The sequence below is a fragment of the Barbus barbus genome (genome assembly GCF_936440315.1).
Source record: "Barbus barbus genome assembly, chromosome: 3".
NCBI lineage: Eukaryota > Metazoa > Chordata > Actinopteri > Cypriniformes > Cyprinidae > Barbus > Barbus barbus.
Genome location: NC_136731.1, coordinates 4,686,837 through 4,702,845, shown reverse-complemented (window position 1 = coordinate 4,702,845; position 16,009 = coordinate 4,686,837). Strand labels below are relative to the sequence as shown.

The window sequence follows — 16,009 nt, the reverse complement described above, 5'->3', positions numbered from 1 at the left end:
AGAAAAAGTAACTAAAACTAAAAAGTTACAACTCTATAAATACTATCTACCCACATATTTAAGAAAATAAAGAAATTAAATAAAATTGACACATGCATATAACAACATTTCAATAATAAACATATCAATGAAATTTTTTTTTAATAAAAAGCGATACTACTATCCCTTGCCGGTGTCCCTGCCCGGTGGAGTCGCACGGTAGAGTCGATGGTCTTTACACTCTTTGGTTTTCACACTAAGAGGGCTTCACACGATAGTATCACACGATACTTCACACATAGTTCTTGAGAGTATGGTACCTCTCATTGCATGGCACAGCGCACAGACCTGCCCCAAACTGACTGCACCTGTACTGTCTGCCGGCGGCCCTTGGAGCAGAGCATCCTGTGGCAGGCTAAGGGTCTCATCTTGGAGTGCCTGGCCGAAGATGGAGTTAAGTCAGTGGCGATGATTTGCCAGTCTTCAGTGGTGGGGACTGGCATGACCTCCTGCACCAAGGCGTCCCATATTGCCCTGGCGACCTCTCCAACAATCCCTGCCACGGTGCTCACTCCCACATGATAGCTGAAAGTCTCCAGTGGCCAAGAATCTGATGAACAAACAAAAAATCTATGGTGAACAGAAGTACATTTATTAATAATATAATAATCTAATAATCTAATATATATAATAATATTATATCACAGTTCACTTATAATCCATTAATTTAATTTTCCTGATTACATTAAATAATGTTTATGGGCTACCTGATTATACTTATGTAACATTTTCAATGCAGGACTTTTACTTGTTTCAGAGTATTTTTACAGTGTGGTATTAGTGATTTTTACTTTATTAAGGTAAAGGATCTTAATACTTCATCCACGACTGCAAAAAATACTATTACCAACTGGTAAATAGCCAAGTAACAACCAATGAAACCAATTTCCAATTATAAAATGAAATTTCAACTCCAATTCAAACATAAAGAAAAAAAATCATGAACTCACCGAAGACAAATTGCGAGGCGTTCAGCCGCATTAATAGCGCACCGATAGTTGGTGTCCTGTCTCGCAATTCGCTGCCCCACTTTTGACAGCAGGTTGTCAAACTGGTCCCTATCCAGCCTGAAGTATCGCTGGAACCTGCCGTCATCCAGCCGCAGCTCCTGCACCAGCCGGTGATATTCCCCAAACTGTTGACAGGCTTGGAGAATGTCATGCACCCAAACCGATCCCCGACGTCTTCTCCGTAGGTAGAGCAATGCCACACCAAACACAACAACGTGATCATCCATCGTGATGTGAATTTGATAAGGCGTGCAACATTATTTATAGGGGACATTTTCCCTCTACAACGTTTGTTTTTCAGCGGGAATGCAATTAATTTGCTCAAAACAACACCGATTTGACCAACTGCATTAAGGCTACACTTAAATCTGGACAATTTGTAATGTAGGCTGCACACAAATTAATGTTAATTAAAGACCAAGGCTAGTAAATGTCTCCTATAATGTTGAAATTAGACTAGCACTTAACCATGAACACAAATCCACACCACACAAATGGCTTTTAATTGGTTTATTTCGTTAGCAAACATGTAACTACAATTAAGTTCTTTCCATCGATCAATTTCTCACTTTCACATTTAAAATATTTCATGAGGTTAACTTATACCCAACTTGTGGTCAGTCTGCACAAGATCAACCTGCTTGTTTCCTTTGCGGCCCCTTTAAATACAAGACAAGCATACGATCGTCAGAGCGTCCATGAATCTTTTCTGAAGCGTTGTTGTCAGGGTGGCCAGGGCGAATTTTGACGCTCTCGCCGGCGACGGTGTGAACGCACGGTTACGAGGCTGCGTGTGTGCGGCTCGTCTGTGAGACGCCCCAGCAAACAATGACCTGGCGGTCCACCAGTGTTTTTTGGGCGGCACAAATTCAGCGGCTTAACACGGTCAGACCACCGTCGGCGAGCCGGCCAATCTAAAAATACTGTCAGTCAGCTGGTGTTTTTGGGGTGGCACGCCACCAGCGGTTTGCTGCGGCTGGGCCTCCGTCGGTACACCAGTGGCAAGAGGAGGGTCTGTCCTGTGTTCTAATGAGCTCTTACATGACATCTTTGTTTTAAAATACATTTTAAATTTATGTTTTACATTACATTTTTACAGCATTAGAATTAAAATGAATCTGAACCACTGAATAATAGTAATAAAAATAGTGAGTTATTATTAACTGATTATTATTGTTCAGTATAAAAATACTGCAAGCACGTTTTTAAATTAAATAGTTGTATAATAGAATGATCATAAAAACAACAGTACAAAATCTCATAAAAATAACAATAAAATAAAAATATATAATAAAAATAAAAGTGCTACTTTGCCCCACTATTATTATATATCTATTATAAAACATTTAGTAGTTGCCAGCCATCTATTTTTGTGAGCTCATCTAAAGTGAGGACTATTTACACTTTGTAAAGCATTTACGAAGGAGATTTAAAGGCTCATTTATGTAGGATATTAATACCCCACATTGTTATTTATTATTTATTTTAGCTTTTAGGGAATCACTCTTACGAGTCGATGGTCATATGATTAATTGCTATTAATCAGGATGTCCAACTTATACCAGGTTAACGATACCTAGATAAATGGAATAACTATTGAGAGAGTGTCAGAATTTAGGTTTTTAGGAGTACTCATTGATGAAAAATTTAAATGGAAGTCACACATAGCTTTATGTAAGAAATAAAATTTGTAAAAACATTGCCGTTTTGAGTAAAGTAAAGTTTATGTTAAATTATAAGGCAATGAGAATCCTATATTGTTCCTTTATTTTGCCTTATTTGATGTATTGTTTGGAGGTATGTAAGTATTTATTTTTGTTGTGTTGTTGGATTATTGTGGCATTTCGTGTTGCATTACCATGAAAAGAGAATAAATAAATGAAATGAAAATAAATATTTCTGAGTTCTGTATACCTCTGTGTTGTGTTTGTTTATTTTTTCTGTTAGGAAGATAACTGAGCCTTTAAATCTCCCTTGCAATATATATGCTTATAAATCAAGAACAAGGCATTTATAGCTGTAGTTATAAACTGCTTACTAATGACTATTAATGTTGGGACAATCCTATATAAAGGATGAACTGACTATTTACTAATGCTTACCTAATGATTCATAGCGTGCAGTTATTATAAAGTGTTACCCACTTCCCATATAACCCGATGTTCTTGGTACATCATAAGAAGAATGGGCAAAACTTAGGATAGAGGCAAAGTTAAAAATTTTTAATTAAAGTAAAATTTACACACAGCAAAAGGACTCTGTGGCGAAGAATCAACTTGTGTCCCAATCGTGCCATTTCCTTTTGTCACGTTATATCCTAATAAATTACTATCTTGTCTTTTGCTTTCTGAAGTTTAACGGTGATGTTCTGTAGCTGATGAATGAATTTTTTCATTTCAGCAATGAATTTTCCAGCCTTTGATGTCATCCCACTTTCGTCTATTTCTTCATCTATGGGTGTTTCTGCTAGTTTCTTCATGTCTTTGAGCACACTGGTATTTTTAAAAACTGAGATCATAGCAAACACAAAGTTCAATCTGCCAAAATCTGCTTCTAGTGATGCAGTTGAACACATATTTGCAGATATCTGTGCAGTCAATTCAACAATGACTTCTATCTGTATGACATCTTGCTCTTTCAATATTTTCTCAGTACGCTTAATTTCGTTCATCTTTTCAATCATACGCTTGATTTTATCCTGAAATTTTTCCAGTTCAGCTTCAATGTCTTGTCTTAATTTTGTAATCTGCTGCTTTTTATCAGAGCTGCTTATTCCGCTTAAAAATATAGCAGCTCTTAGTGCCGGTACTCTTGTGACAACAAGATAAGCAGCAGCAGCAGCAAGAAGAGGAGTTCCCAGAGTAAATGGAGCTACAACTATTCTTGCAACTATTCCTGCAACCAGGGCAGCACCTCCGCTGACTCCCAACCTTCCCGCATGTCTGGACTCTTCAGTAGAACGTCTGTAATCTTCTTCAAATTCTTCGATAATACTGTGCAGTCTCTCTGTGCACTGTTGAAGTTCAAGGTGATCGCTCTCATAGAGCTCAATAAATTCATCTCTGAGACGAATGACTCCGGCTCTACAGAAAATAAATATTAGTTTATGAACAATTTGTAATATAAATGTTTTATAAATGGTAAACATATTAGTTGATATGCAGATGGCTTTGATAATGTTGCATTTTATTTCAACAGTACATCTATTTATTAATGTTGCATTATAATATGAAGAATGTCATGTTTGTTTAAACACCCAGTTATGGCAATCTTCTGAATTAATGAATAACAATGTTCTCTCACATTATTTCGGGAGGTTCATCCAAGCTCTTGCGCTGGCGGTGATGAGTGGATGATGCCACTGCTGCTGCAATTACATAACACAAGTGAACCAGATTATCCCAAAACATTCAAATGTGTGCCTCGTACTGGTGACAATACTTGGCTAATAAAGTTGATTAAATTCTTGTGATTCCTAATATGGATTCCTTATTTTATATTGAATTGATTTTGAAAACTAAAATTAGAAATATTATATGTTAAGTAATGTCATAATGGTACTTTGGAAAGTGAATTATTTTCTGTTATATTAGCATCATTTCTGCTTTTTCATTTTATGTTTTCAGACTTGTTGCATTTATAAATTTTGATCAGTACTGCAATTTTCAAATAGGTTACATTTCTGCCCACCTAATTCCATGACGTGACGTAAAGCCCCGTTGTTCTTCCTCTCTTCTCCAGCTTTCCTCAGATCCTCCAGGTTCTTTATCCATTCATCTTTTCCCTCCTCCCTCAGTCTGGGAATCAAGAAATCCAGATGCTGAAGAGTGAAAGCGCTGTCTGATTTAAGTGCAATCTCTGACAGATTCATGACAGTCGCATAAGCTTCCTGAAGCAGTATGTACTCTTCATTTTTAATCTTCTCAAGATCGCTCTTCACTTTTCCTTCTATTTTTATTTTATTCTCAGACTCTGTCATGTTTCTTTTATGTTCCTTTGTAATGTTTTCAAAAATGTCTTTTTGAAAGCTGGTTTTAGGCTTTTCACCAGTGTGTTCATCCTCCTGTTTCAGGTCAACTAATGGCAAAGTGATAGTCTTTGTCTTTGTCACATATTTTTTGTTCTCTCTAACATGTTTGCTGTAATGACACTTTCCTGTACACACAGTGCATTGATTGTTTTTCATGACTGAACACTTTGAAGGTTCTTCATCTGAGCAATGCTCATGACAGTTTTCCTCACAGTCAGAGCAGCAGGTTGCATTTCTGTTCCACCGCCATTCATTTCCAGTGGAGACTTTTTCTTTCACAGCTGTTTTGACTGTAAACTGAAAGTGTTCACATTTCTTAATTTTGTCTCCATTCTTTATGATGGCTTCCTTAACCTGATTCAGTTCTTCAGTTTTTAAATCTTTCTCACCGATTCGTTCCTTCAGATTAGACACACAGGCCTCAAGTCGTCTTCGCTCTTTCAGAACATCTAATGTCATCACAACACTTTTTCTGTTCATTCTATCCAGAAGTGTGAAGAACCGATTCATGTTTCTCTCTCCCATTTCCCATGATGATCTGTATGCATGTTCATACTGCTTGTCTCTTTCCTCTTTCTGCTGGTTGTTGAATAAGAAGTGAACAGGTTTTGTTCTCTCATCTCTTCTGCAGGGTATTTCTGCTGTTTTAATGCCATTAAGAGCATCTGTTGGAGGTCCTCCATCTGAATATGTGAGTAGAAACACTATGTTCTCCTCTATATCTCTACCAAACAGAGACAGAACTGAGTGAAAGATGTAAAACTCTTTGTCAGAGAGTCGATTCTGAGACGCCTTCATTACTAAACACACTGCATCAATATAATGAATCCCATCCTCATCTGAAAATAATCTGATCAGATATTCAGAAATCTCTCTGTCTTTCTCGTGTTCTTCAGTGTTTCCGTAGCCTGGAGTGTCAATGATGGTCAGAGATGTTGGGTTTTCTTCAACAAACACCTCATAAACCGTGATCTGATGTGCCTGGGATTGTGATTCATCTATATCTTCTTCTGTGATTTGATAAAACTCTTGATCTTCAAACTTCACTCCCATTATGTAGTTAATCATGGTGTTGATCAAGGTTGTTTTCCCGGCGCCTGTTTTTCCCACCATCAGTATGACTTTGTTCTGCTTCTTTCTGTCTTTTTGTCCGTATGTCCATCGTCTGACCTTTCTGTTAGTCCCATCAATATATTTTCTTTCTGTTTTCATTTCATAAACTGCTGGAGGACCTGGATTTATAAGTGTGGTATTGTGACGTGATCTGCAACAAAGAAATAATTAATATAGCATCAACATATGATGATCTCAATCTCTTATTATATTGCATAAAAGTTAAACACAAACTCCATCACCAAACTTATGGACGTGGTGACACAACGTAGCGTGTCAATGCAGGCCATAAATAGATGCATGAAATGTGCATCATCAACTTCTTTGTCTTCAGAAGCTGCATGTTTGTTGCGCATGGGTCCAAAATCATTACAAGGAATTGAGGTCTGAAAAAAGTCATACAGATTCAACTTAGGTCTAAAGCATATCTTACCGATGCGTAAGTCAAAGCCGTATGACCGTTTAACCAGAATGAGATCCTTTTTTTTTTTTTTTTTACAATATGAAGTATTCTTACACAAATGCATTGATTCGTTTCAGAAGGCCTTTAGTAACCCCCAGAACCATGTGGAGTACATTTTATGATGGATGTATGCACTTTTTTGAGCTTCAAACTCATGGCAGCCATTCACTACCATTATAAAGCTTGGAAGAGCCATGATGTTTATTAATATACAGTGTTTCCCCTATAAATTTTTTCAGCAGCGGTGCTGTTACGGCACGTTGTTACCAGGAGGTTGTTACCAAGCCGCTCGCGGGGGGTCCGAGGGCATGCACCCCCGGAAGATTTGGTTTTTTTTAATAACCCCTTAAACCATGACTTCTGGCAAGTTTTGTGGATAGAAATGCACATTTTGAGACGTACAAACTTGACATACCATCAACAGAAGGCATGATTATTGCAGCACGTACCTTGAACTGGTCACAAACAAGATTAGGACAGGATTATTCATGTTTTTCTTTTGTGTTAATTTTCAGCTGTAAGGTAGAAATAGATAGTGGAAAAATGAAACGGCACAACCCAGAAAAAGACAATTATTATTACAATTTATTTAAAATTTTGTCCTAATGGCAAGGGCCACACCCAATCTGTGAGCACTTAATTTTTCTGGGCTTTTCATAGAAGATTCATATCATGTAGGGTGTCATATCAGGTGAGTTTTTATTGATCGGATGTTGGGTTATTTTTTTGTGAAGAAAGGTATGTACCAGGTATCTGCATGAAGAGATTTCAGTGTGCCTGGAGCTGTAGGTATACAGAAATCTTAATGAATGAATAATGGATCTGATTAAAATCACCTTATTCAGTGTGGAAAAGTCACGCTCACAGTTCACACTGGAGATTGGTATGCCACAGGATTTCACCCATCTGAAAAATGAATGGTATTTTCAATACCAGTGAAAATTCACGGTTTTCGGTACCAATTTCGCAGTTCGCTTTCTCCTTTCCACAAGCGCTTGCTCGCTCTCCCGTGGCGTCTGTCGTTGCTATGCAACCATGAACAGAGGAGCGCAAAACGAGAGTGCCGCGTCGCTTTCCGCGCGCCCACATTTGAAATATTTGCATATGAACGTGAATGTGAACGGCCCCTTATGGCAACGTGACATTAGCCTAATCAAAAATAATTTCCATTTGTGGCTCTTTCCTCCTTTCTTGTCAACAAGTGGATTCAGAGCGCCGCCGGTCGCCATATTTGTGTTTTTAGGTATGTAAGTGAATGAAGTGAATGTCGTGATATTACTGATCATGTGAAGATTTTTCAGCGGCGCTGAAAATCGCTTAATACATTGTAGGGGAAACACTGATATAATATAGGACAATATTTATATAGGATAAAGAAGGAAGTCATATACACCTAGGATGGCTTGAGGGTGAGTGAACTATGAGATCATTAGAATTTTTGGATGAACTGTCCCTTTGAGGCAATCGTTATGCATGCTTTTTTTTAACTGCGGCTTGTATACTGCAAATACATACGAGCATCTTTACTGTGTCTGTCACACGACTCTGATCCTCTTTCGGGCTTGAACTGACGGTTAAACTAAGGACATTATTAACTGTCTTTATAAAGCTGAATCTCGCGATTATGGTAAGGGGTGTTACATTTTCGACGCGCGCTTGTGGTGTTCGGCCAATCACAATGCACTGAGTCAGTTGGCCAATCAGAGCATACTTTGCTTGTCGGAAGGATGGGCTTTGTAGAAAATTACACGATTGACAGAGGCGGGGCATAGAGGAACTACAATAATGTACAGTATTTGAAAAATAATGTTTTTTTTTAACATTATAGCATGTCAACATATTCTGTTACACCAAATACACAAAATAATGATCTTTAAAATAGCATCATATGACCCCTTTAACATCTCCAATTGTGGCATCCTCCATCCACTGGTTGCTGATGTTTGTAAATGCCCCACTTAAAGACACTGCTGTCTGCCGCTTCAGAGTTCCTACTGCTAGTGAAAATGCAACAAACAGCTGGGTGGAAAATAAGTTCTCCAAGATCTGTCCTAGCGGCTAGTTCCTAGAACTACACAGTACAAAAGCCCCTGTGGCTATTGTTTGTTGATGCTAACCGAGAGGAGAGAATTTGCTGTAAGTAGCTCCAATTTCTCGCTATAGCTGTTCAAGGTAACTTTATGGCAGGGATCCTCAAATCTGACCCACTCCAGAGTTTAGCTCTAAGCCTAATCAAACACACCTGAGCATGCTAATCAGAGTCTTCAAGATGCCCTCCAGGGAAAGATTTGAGGAACCCTGCTTTATGGATTGAACTACTTTTGTATAGTTGACTTGTAAAAATCATCTGATATGTCACATGAATGCATTACACACAGTGAAACACACTGAGAAACATGTATTTCGAGTTGTGTTGCAGTAAAAATAGCAACAGGTAGTGCAGCTCAACGAATGCATCCACTTGACATCTAAAATAATGTCGCACCCCACTGTCCAAAATATGTATAAAACTATGTCTTTTTCTCTAACCAGGGCTCTAGACTGCGACCAAAGTCGTCACATTTGTGACAATTTTATGAGACTGTTCCGAGTTAAAATTTGAGGTGAGTGCATGGTCCGCGCTGGTCCAAAGCAAAGCGTCTGCTCCATACAGCGCGTGTTGCAGAGCCGCAGCACATTGTAGCCGGACTCATTTCAATGATCACGTGAAGAGAGGCGCTTTCAGTGCGAGTGCTTGGGGTGTATAGCCTGGTTATACAGTCTATGGTTTATACGAGCGTCAGCATGAGCGCACGCGGCAAAAATTATGCAAATATTGAGGAAACGATAGCGGATTTGATTTTCACGCTGTTTCTTAAAACCAGAGATGGTGAACATGTTGGTATTCTTCTGGAAAAATTGCAAGCACTGTCACCGACAGCAAGTTTAGTTTTACTTTTTGTTTTCATTTTTAAAAGCTTGATATATTTGCTGTTTACCTCACGTTAAGCTATGGAGGCTTCCTTTTTTTATTTGATTCCTCAGTGTTTGCTAAATGTTCTGTAATTATTAGTCGGTATACATATAACACAGCATGTGGTGTAGAATCATCTTATTCGTTGTTGTCAATAAATGTCATATAAGCTAGTTTGTCATTGTAGCCTACCGTTTTATTGTTGTTGTGCTTTTTAATTAAGAATAATAAGGAATCCATCTTTTGTTTCAGTCTTAAAAAGGGAAAGGTGAATACATGTAAGCAAAACAGACAATTATATTTTCTTGTAAAACATAACATAGCAAAAGAGGAATTCCCCTTCACAAAATTCAAATCACAAATAATCGGTAATAATGATGAAAAAGAACGGGTTGAATGTTAACCACTTTCGTTACCATATAACCATAAACTATGATAAAAGTTCATTAGCATGCATTGATTTATCCCATGTTGTAGCAAAAAAAATAATGATAATAAAAATAAAATCATGACCAAATGATGTGCTTGTGCGACCAACTGAGAAAGTTAGTCGCTAAAGAGCGACCAGTGGGAAGAATGAGCCAAGAGCCCTGCTAATGATGGGTACACACTAAGATTTTAAAAATCTTATAAGACCACAAACATGAGGACAAAAAATCCTAGATTTAACTGTTTTGCTCCTATAGTGTTGGTGTCCTTGGGGTTCCCCCCACACATCAGGATTTCTGTTTGTAAATATTCAACATTTTGTCGGAAGGGGAGAAATCGTCCCAAAATCGTCCCAATTATCTTGTGGTGTGTACCCAGCATAACATAAACACCATGATACAACATCAAAGTTCTGCTTCAAAGGCAAATGTCTCAGTTTACGTATGTAACTGAGTCCTAGTCCACACATACACAGGAGTTTTTCCTTCTTCCATTTAAAAAAAAAAAAAAGCTCTGTCCACATGAAAATGCAAAAACACACTATGAAGTGTGTCAAGTGCATGCCAAATCAACAGGTGGCGATATAATCTCAACCGTAAAGCCATGTTGGCCAATCAGAAGCCTGAAAAATGGTTATTACCAGTTCCGTTCGGCGTCAAACAAAGGAGATAACAGCGCGGTCTCCGACGTCACATGCCAAAATCTCAGGCTTCGCCATCTACATGATAACACTGCAATCAGAGTTTTTGAAAATCTTCTCACTGGCAGGAGTTTTCAAAAATGTTCGGTTTCAGTGATACTGTGTTTTGCATGTGGACGAATGGCCAAGAAAATACCCGCATTCGTGTGGACAGGGCCTTAGTCCATATGAAGGAAACAAGACACTGAGTTGCATTGCCACTTCAATTGTTACACTCGAGTCGTGCAGACAATTAGAATCTGATGATGTGCATTTCAGTCTTCTATTTATGGTCTCAGTGATGTGCGACGCTATGTCACTGTATCCATGTGTTCAGCCAATCAGATTGTGGTGTTTAGCTGTGTGCTTCAGACTCCAGCTCATGCAGAAGTGTTCACACAGCATCATGACTTAAATGTGTAATGAATAAGAACAATCTCTTACGCCATAGTGAGAGGTTCATCCATGCTGCTTCGTCAGTGGGGGTGAATAAATGATGACACTGTTGCTGTGATTAAGAAAACAAAAGTGAATACATTTTCTGTTTGCATACAATATAGTCATTTATCACATAATACAACTATTCATCAATTGCTGCACCGACCATTAGGGCAATCACATCTAACATGCCTCCATTTATTTTGAATAATGAAATTGAGCAAAGATAAGGAAAGTTTGTTAGCATGATAAAAGTGCTTCCACTTGGTGCTAAAAATAAGCCATTAAAAGCCTTTCGGATTACAAGTGTTCATGTTTTTGAACGAAGCAGATTTAAGAGGGTGACACAAAAGTAAGCATATACATGATGTATGCTACAATGGGAGCATGAATTGCTTCAACAGTTGTGATGAAGTTGAAAGTGTTCATGTTGAAACTTCAGAGGGTGAAGAAAATTGTGATCCTGAGGTGAAAAGATGAGACACTTCCTAAGAATTTCGGATACTTTTCCGATACATTGATTAGCCCCCCTCTGTTAAATACTGCAACACCATTCTGTTTGATAATAATATTGACTGGCTAGCTGATGAACTTTTTTTATACATAATGATTTTATTGGTTTAATAATTATGACCTTACCATTAGTGGTAAATGAACTGAACTCAATTTCCTCCAAAATAAATATAAGGGGTAGTTCAAGTTGCTTGTGATGTGTTCAGAGAATTTATTTAAAGTGTGTTCCCTGTACTTGGGATTAATCCTATAATGTACTTTAGTAAAGACTATAAGACAAAAAATAAATGAATAATACATTAAAAATAATAACAATTTCATACAGGCTATTTATTTGATTAGGTTGTGCATTGTCTGGGAAACACTGATTTACTTATTTAGAAATGCACTAAAAGGGTGAAACTCTGTTAGGACAAACAGTAATGTTTTCAAAGCTATTACTCATTAAATATTCACTTAGTTGTGACTGAAGGTATTAACAAAACATTTCAGTTCGATTTGTTCTCGTTCATTATATCTACTTTATACTTCTTGATGAATAATTAGCATGCTTTGATATTAACTACCTGCACAAATGTGTATTTAATTGTAGTGTATATTTGTAATGCCTTTTATTTTCACAAATATGTTTTCAAATTATAATAAAAATCGTTCATGTTAAATCATTTATTTACAGGCATTACATCTGTCTGGATCAAGTGTTGTGTGGCTTACATATTACAAAAAATGGTTTGCTTTTACAATATTGATGCTGTAATACTAACCGGAGTAATGAACATTTCTATCTTATAAATAAAATGCCAGTATCCTGTGAGAAAAACATTTAACCCTGCCAATTTAACATGATATATTTCAATGCATTCACATTCTGATGTCTTATTTTGTAGGGTTTTCTTTCATTAACTCTGTAATGCAACTTTTTACTGTAATGTCAATAGATTGATGAAGAAACAGATAGCTTCGGGTTGACAGTGCACTTCCCAGGTGAAGTGAGGTAAAGTTATAAGAGATTAAAAAAATCTCATGACATGTGGCCAAGTATGGTGACCCATACTTACTCTCACACACACACACACTCTCTCACTCACACACACACACACACACACACACACACACACACACACACAGACAGAGAGCAGTGGGCAGCCAATACTGCGGCACCTGGGGAGCAGTTGGGGGTTCGGTGCCTTGCACAAGCTACCTCAGTCGTGGTATTGAAGGTGGAGAGAGCACCGGTCATTCACTCCCCCACCTACAATTCCTGTCGGACCAGATACTCGAACCCGCAACCTTTTGGTTACAAGTCCGACTCTCTATCCATTAGGCCACGACTCAAGTCGTGCACAAATCAAGTGTATAAATGTAAGAAAAGGCTGGTATTATTACACATTCTGTTTCTTTCATTTTCTGAAATGTTGGTCACACCCTGACTGTGTGTCACTACACTCACAAAGTTACAACTTACAAACTGTACGTTATAGAGCACACAAACAAGCACACACATTCTCACTATTAACACTCGACCAACCTTGCAGTCCTGATCTCTTGAGTGCTTGCGTCCCAATAAAGTACTGCGATGAAACTGGAGAAGTTCAACCTCCAGAGGTCCTGCTCGAACAGAGAAACTGTGCTTCACAGTAACATTAAAAAGATTAAACTACATTTAACATGTACAGAACCAATTGTTTAAACTTTAAAGTGAGCTAAAATGGCGCCAGATAAACAGCAGCACATTTTCCTCTTCTCTTCCTCCTCCACTCTTTTGGTCCCGCCCAAAACAGGCTGAACATTTGAACCTGTACAGCAGAGCAGAATAAAGTGAACATAAAGAAACGATTTGAGAATGTATCTATAAAAATGTACTTTATAAAATGTTTGCAAATAGAAGCAAAACAAAGAGCAGGATGAGACGAGAAACAGCTTAGATAATGTTTAACTGTAATGTTACTGCTGACATCAGTACAAATATTTAAAGGCTAAAGTCCATAAAGGGACAAGATGGATGGAGTATGAGATGGGAGGAAAACTATATTCTTGCTTTCTCTCGCAAATGTTTTGAGTTCTCCGTAGAATGCTTTTGCTTTAAAAGAGCCCAAGTTTTGCAAACAAACACAGTTATGGTGAAACAAGTCTTGTGTCTTTCATCATTGTCTCCATTAGATGGCATCAATGTGTACTGTCTCTAAAACCTTTGTTTAGTCAATGAGCAAAAGGGCAGGCATTTACATTCAATACAAAGATTGGTAGGAAGAGGAAGGAATTCAATGGGAGAAGGAAGGAAGACAGTATTATTTCTAAACTGGGACATACAGGAATTAACTCATCCATATAATAGGAAAACACCTACAGGATTGTGTGATAGGTATGGATTTAGAGCGACGGTGGAACATGCACTTATTCAGTGTAATAAAAATTCAGAGGGAAAAAAGTTATCTACTTGAAGAATTTCAGAATTAAGTTGATCAACAGTTAACATTAAAGAAGTTTTTGAACCCAGTAGAAGGGGATAGTTTATTAATACAATTTCTAATTAGAACTTGTTTAAATAATAGAATATAGATATGCGATCATCATTATTATTATTGTTCAAGTGTGTAGTTCTGAAACCCTATTGTAATTGTTAGATTTCCCATGATGCAGCATTCCCCACATAAAACTGCAGACCAAACTGTAAGTCATAGAGACTTGAAACTTTGAGGGCTGGTAGTACTCGTAGCGTCTACAGTGTTATGTAGCATCTTACGGGGGCACTACAGTGGCCAAAAGTATGAAATCATAACTCCTTTATAGGTGCAGGCTCAAGTGTCTAATATACTTGAAATCCTTGCTTCAAGACAGACAAAATGCATGCAAGATTTTTGAGTATTTTCGATTTACTGAAAAACCTGCTTTTGCTAACTAGTCCTAGGTTTTTGGCCCAATCGGAACAAAACCAGTTTAGCAAGATTCTATTTATTTCGATTTACGGTCTCTAAAGGGCAGCAAGATGTTCGAAATGCAACAGAGCCAGTTTTACTTAAATGCCTATAGCTCTTCAATGCAATAAAATATTTTCACCAAACTCGGCACACATGCGTTAGAACTCATTCTGTGGTCGCACAAAAAATGACGTGGTGACTGGCCATTTGGTGAAAAAAAAAAAAAATTGGCTATAATTATGCAACCCAAAGTCTGATTGACCTGAAAATTGCCCTGCGGTGTCTTTGTCCATGGTGGCAGGACTGCCTCAGAGGACACCAGCATATCTCAGAAGACGTCCGCTGCCAGCCAATGAAGTTTGAGCACCTATTGGACAGCCTTAATGGGGGCCGATCGGAACGAAACTCACTGGGCCTGTTTGACTCACGGCCCTAGAGGCCTGTGAAGAAATCAGGCACTGGAGGGTGCTTCTGCGCTTGACCTAGATTTTTAGCTCAACCTTGATAACTGTTAAAAAATATTAAAGCACATACATTTCCTTTGTAAATTAACTGTATTAGTTGCCATTTCTTCTATGCTGTAAGTGTTTAAATGCTTGATAAAGAAACAGTACTTTTTTGCACATTGTTTTAAAAGCCTTAAACCCCAATAATTGCTGCTTGCAGCTATATTTATTATTAGGGGTCAAGCACCGAAGGTACGTAGGCACCTATTGTATCCATTGGCGTTGCTATTATTCTTCTTCTTCCATTTCCGCTCTGGGAGTCTATGGCAACCCATTGAACCATTTGCAGGAAAGTTGTAACAGTTTGACATCCTGATAAAGGACAGTCCCAACATTAACCACACCAGTTTTGGGGCTTTCTATACATATATTTATTTTTAGTTCTTTTCGCGGTCATCAAGAAAATACGAGACGTATTTTCCCAGGGGGTTAACGCCCAGACACGCGAGGCAGCGATCTTAACGGCGCCAGGTAACGATCGCATCCAGAAACGTACAGGTGAAATGGCATCTTTAAAAAGACGATCCGTCGTCTTTACAAAGACACACCCACGTATGCTCTTTTAGAAAAATAAACTCTTTCAGGAAAATGCTCTTTTATGTTTATGTATGCCGCTTGCAACACAACAGGGGGTACTGCAGCATGAAGTGCGCAACCCACTCAACATGGGAACGACCACCGCTGTAGCGCCATCCGCCAACACAAAAGCTCCCTCAGAGTGTGTTGAACTCGAAGTCATACGAATAGTTTTTGTCAAGAGCAGAACAATGTTGTCGCTCGGCTCCGAAGCGAAAAGCTGATATGCGTTGCACCAGCTGCCTATTTATGCTCGCGCTGTCATCAGCGGCAGCTGGATGCAATCATCGCATGCGCATTGGCTCGTTTAGTTTACACTCGAAGCTGATTGGTCTCTCGAAG

The 16,009-nt window shown here is 38.3% G+C and overlaps 1 protein-coding gene across 2 annotated transcripts; it reads right to left on the bottom strand.

Moving 5' to 3' along the window:
• Positions 1-2,549: 2,549 nt before the first annotated feature.
• On the bottom strand, positions 2,550-13,441 carry LOC306854386 (uncharacterized protein). Of its 2 annotated transcripts, none has more exons than XM_079392341.1 (5): positions 13,196-13,441; positions 11,161-11,224; positions 4,740-6,343; positions 4,353-4,416; positions 2,550-4,132 (listed from the first exon to the last, which is right to left on the bottom strand). In XM_079392341.1, exons 2-5 carry the CDS (start codon positions 11,181-11,183, stop codon positions 3,367-3,369), a joined length of 2,457 nt encoding a protein of 818 aa, XP_079248467.1. In that variant the 5' UTR covers positions 11,184-11,224; positions 13,196-13,441; the 3' UTR covers positions 2,550-3,366. The 2 variants fall into 2 exon arrangements, with proteins under 2 accessions (XP_079248467.1, XP_079248468.1); XM_079392342.1 differs by having other exon boundaries at positions 4,353-4,413.
• Between the last annotated feature and the right edge of the window lie 2,568 nt (positions 13,442-16,009).

What these genes read in the sequence shown, in the direction of transcription:
- LOC306854386 (XM_079392341.1), bottom strand. Translation starts at nt 11,183, where the DNA reads ATGGATGAACCTCTCACTATGGC. An exon ending in GATGAACCTCTCACTATGGC is followed by an intron (nt 6,344 to 11,160) that starts GTAAGAGATTGT and finishes TCTTTGTTGCAG; the next exon opens with ATCACGTCACAATACCACAC. An exon ending in ACGTCACGTCATGGAATTAG is followed by an intron (nt 4,417 to 4,739) that starts GTGGGCAGAAAT and finishes ATGTAATTGCAG; the next exon opens with CAGCAGTGGCATCATCCACT.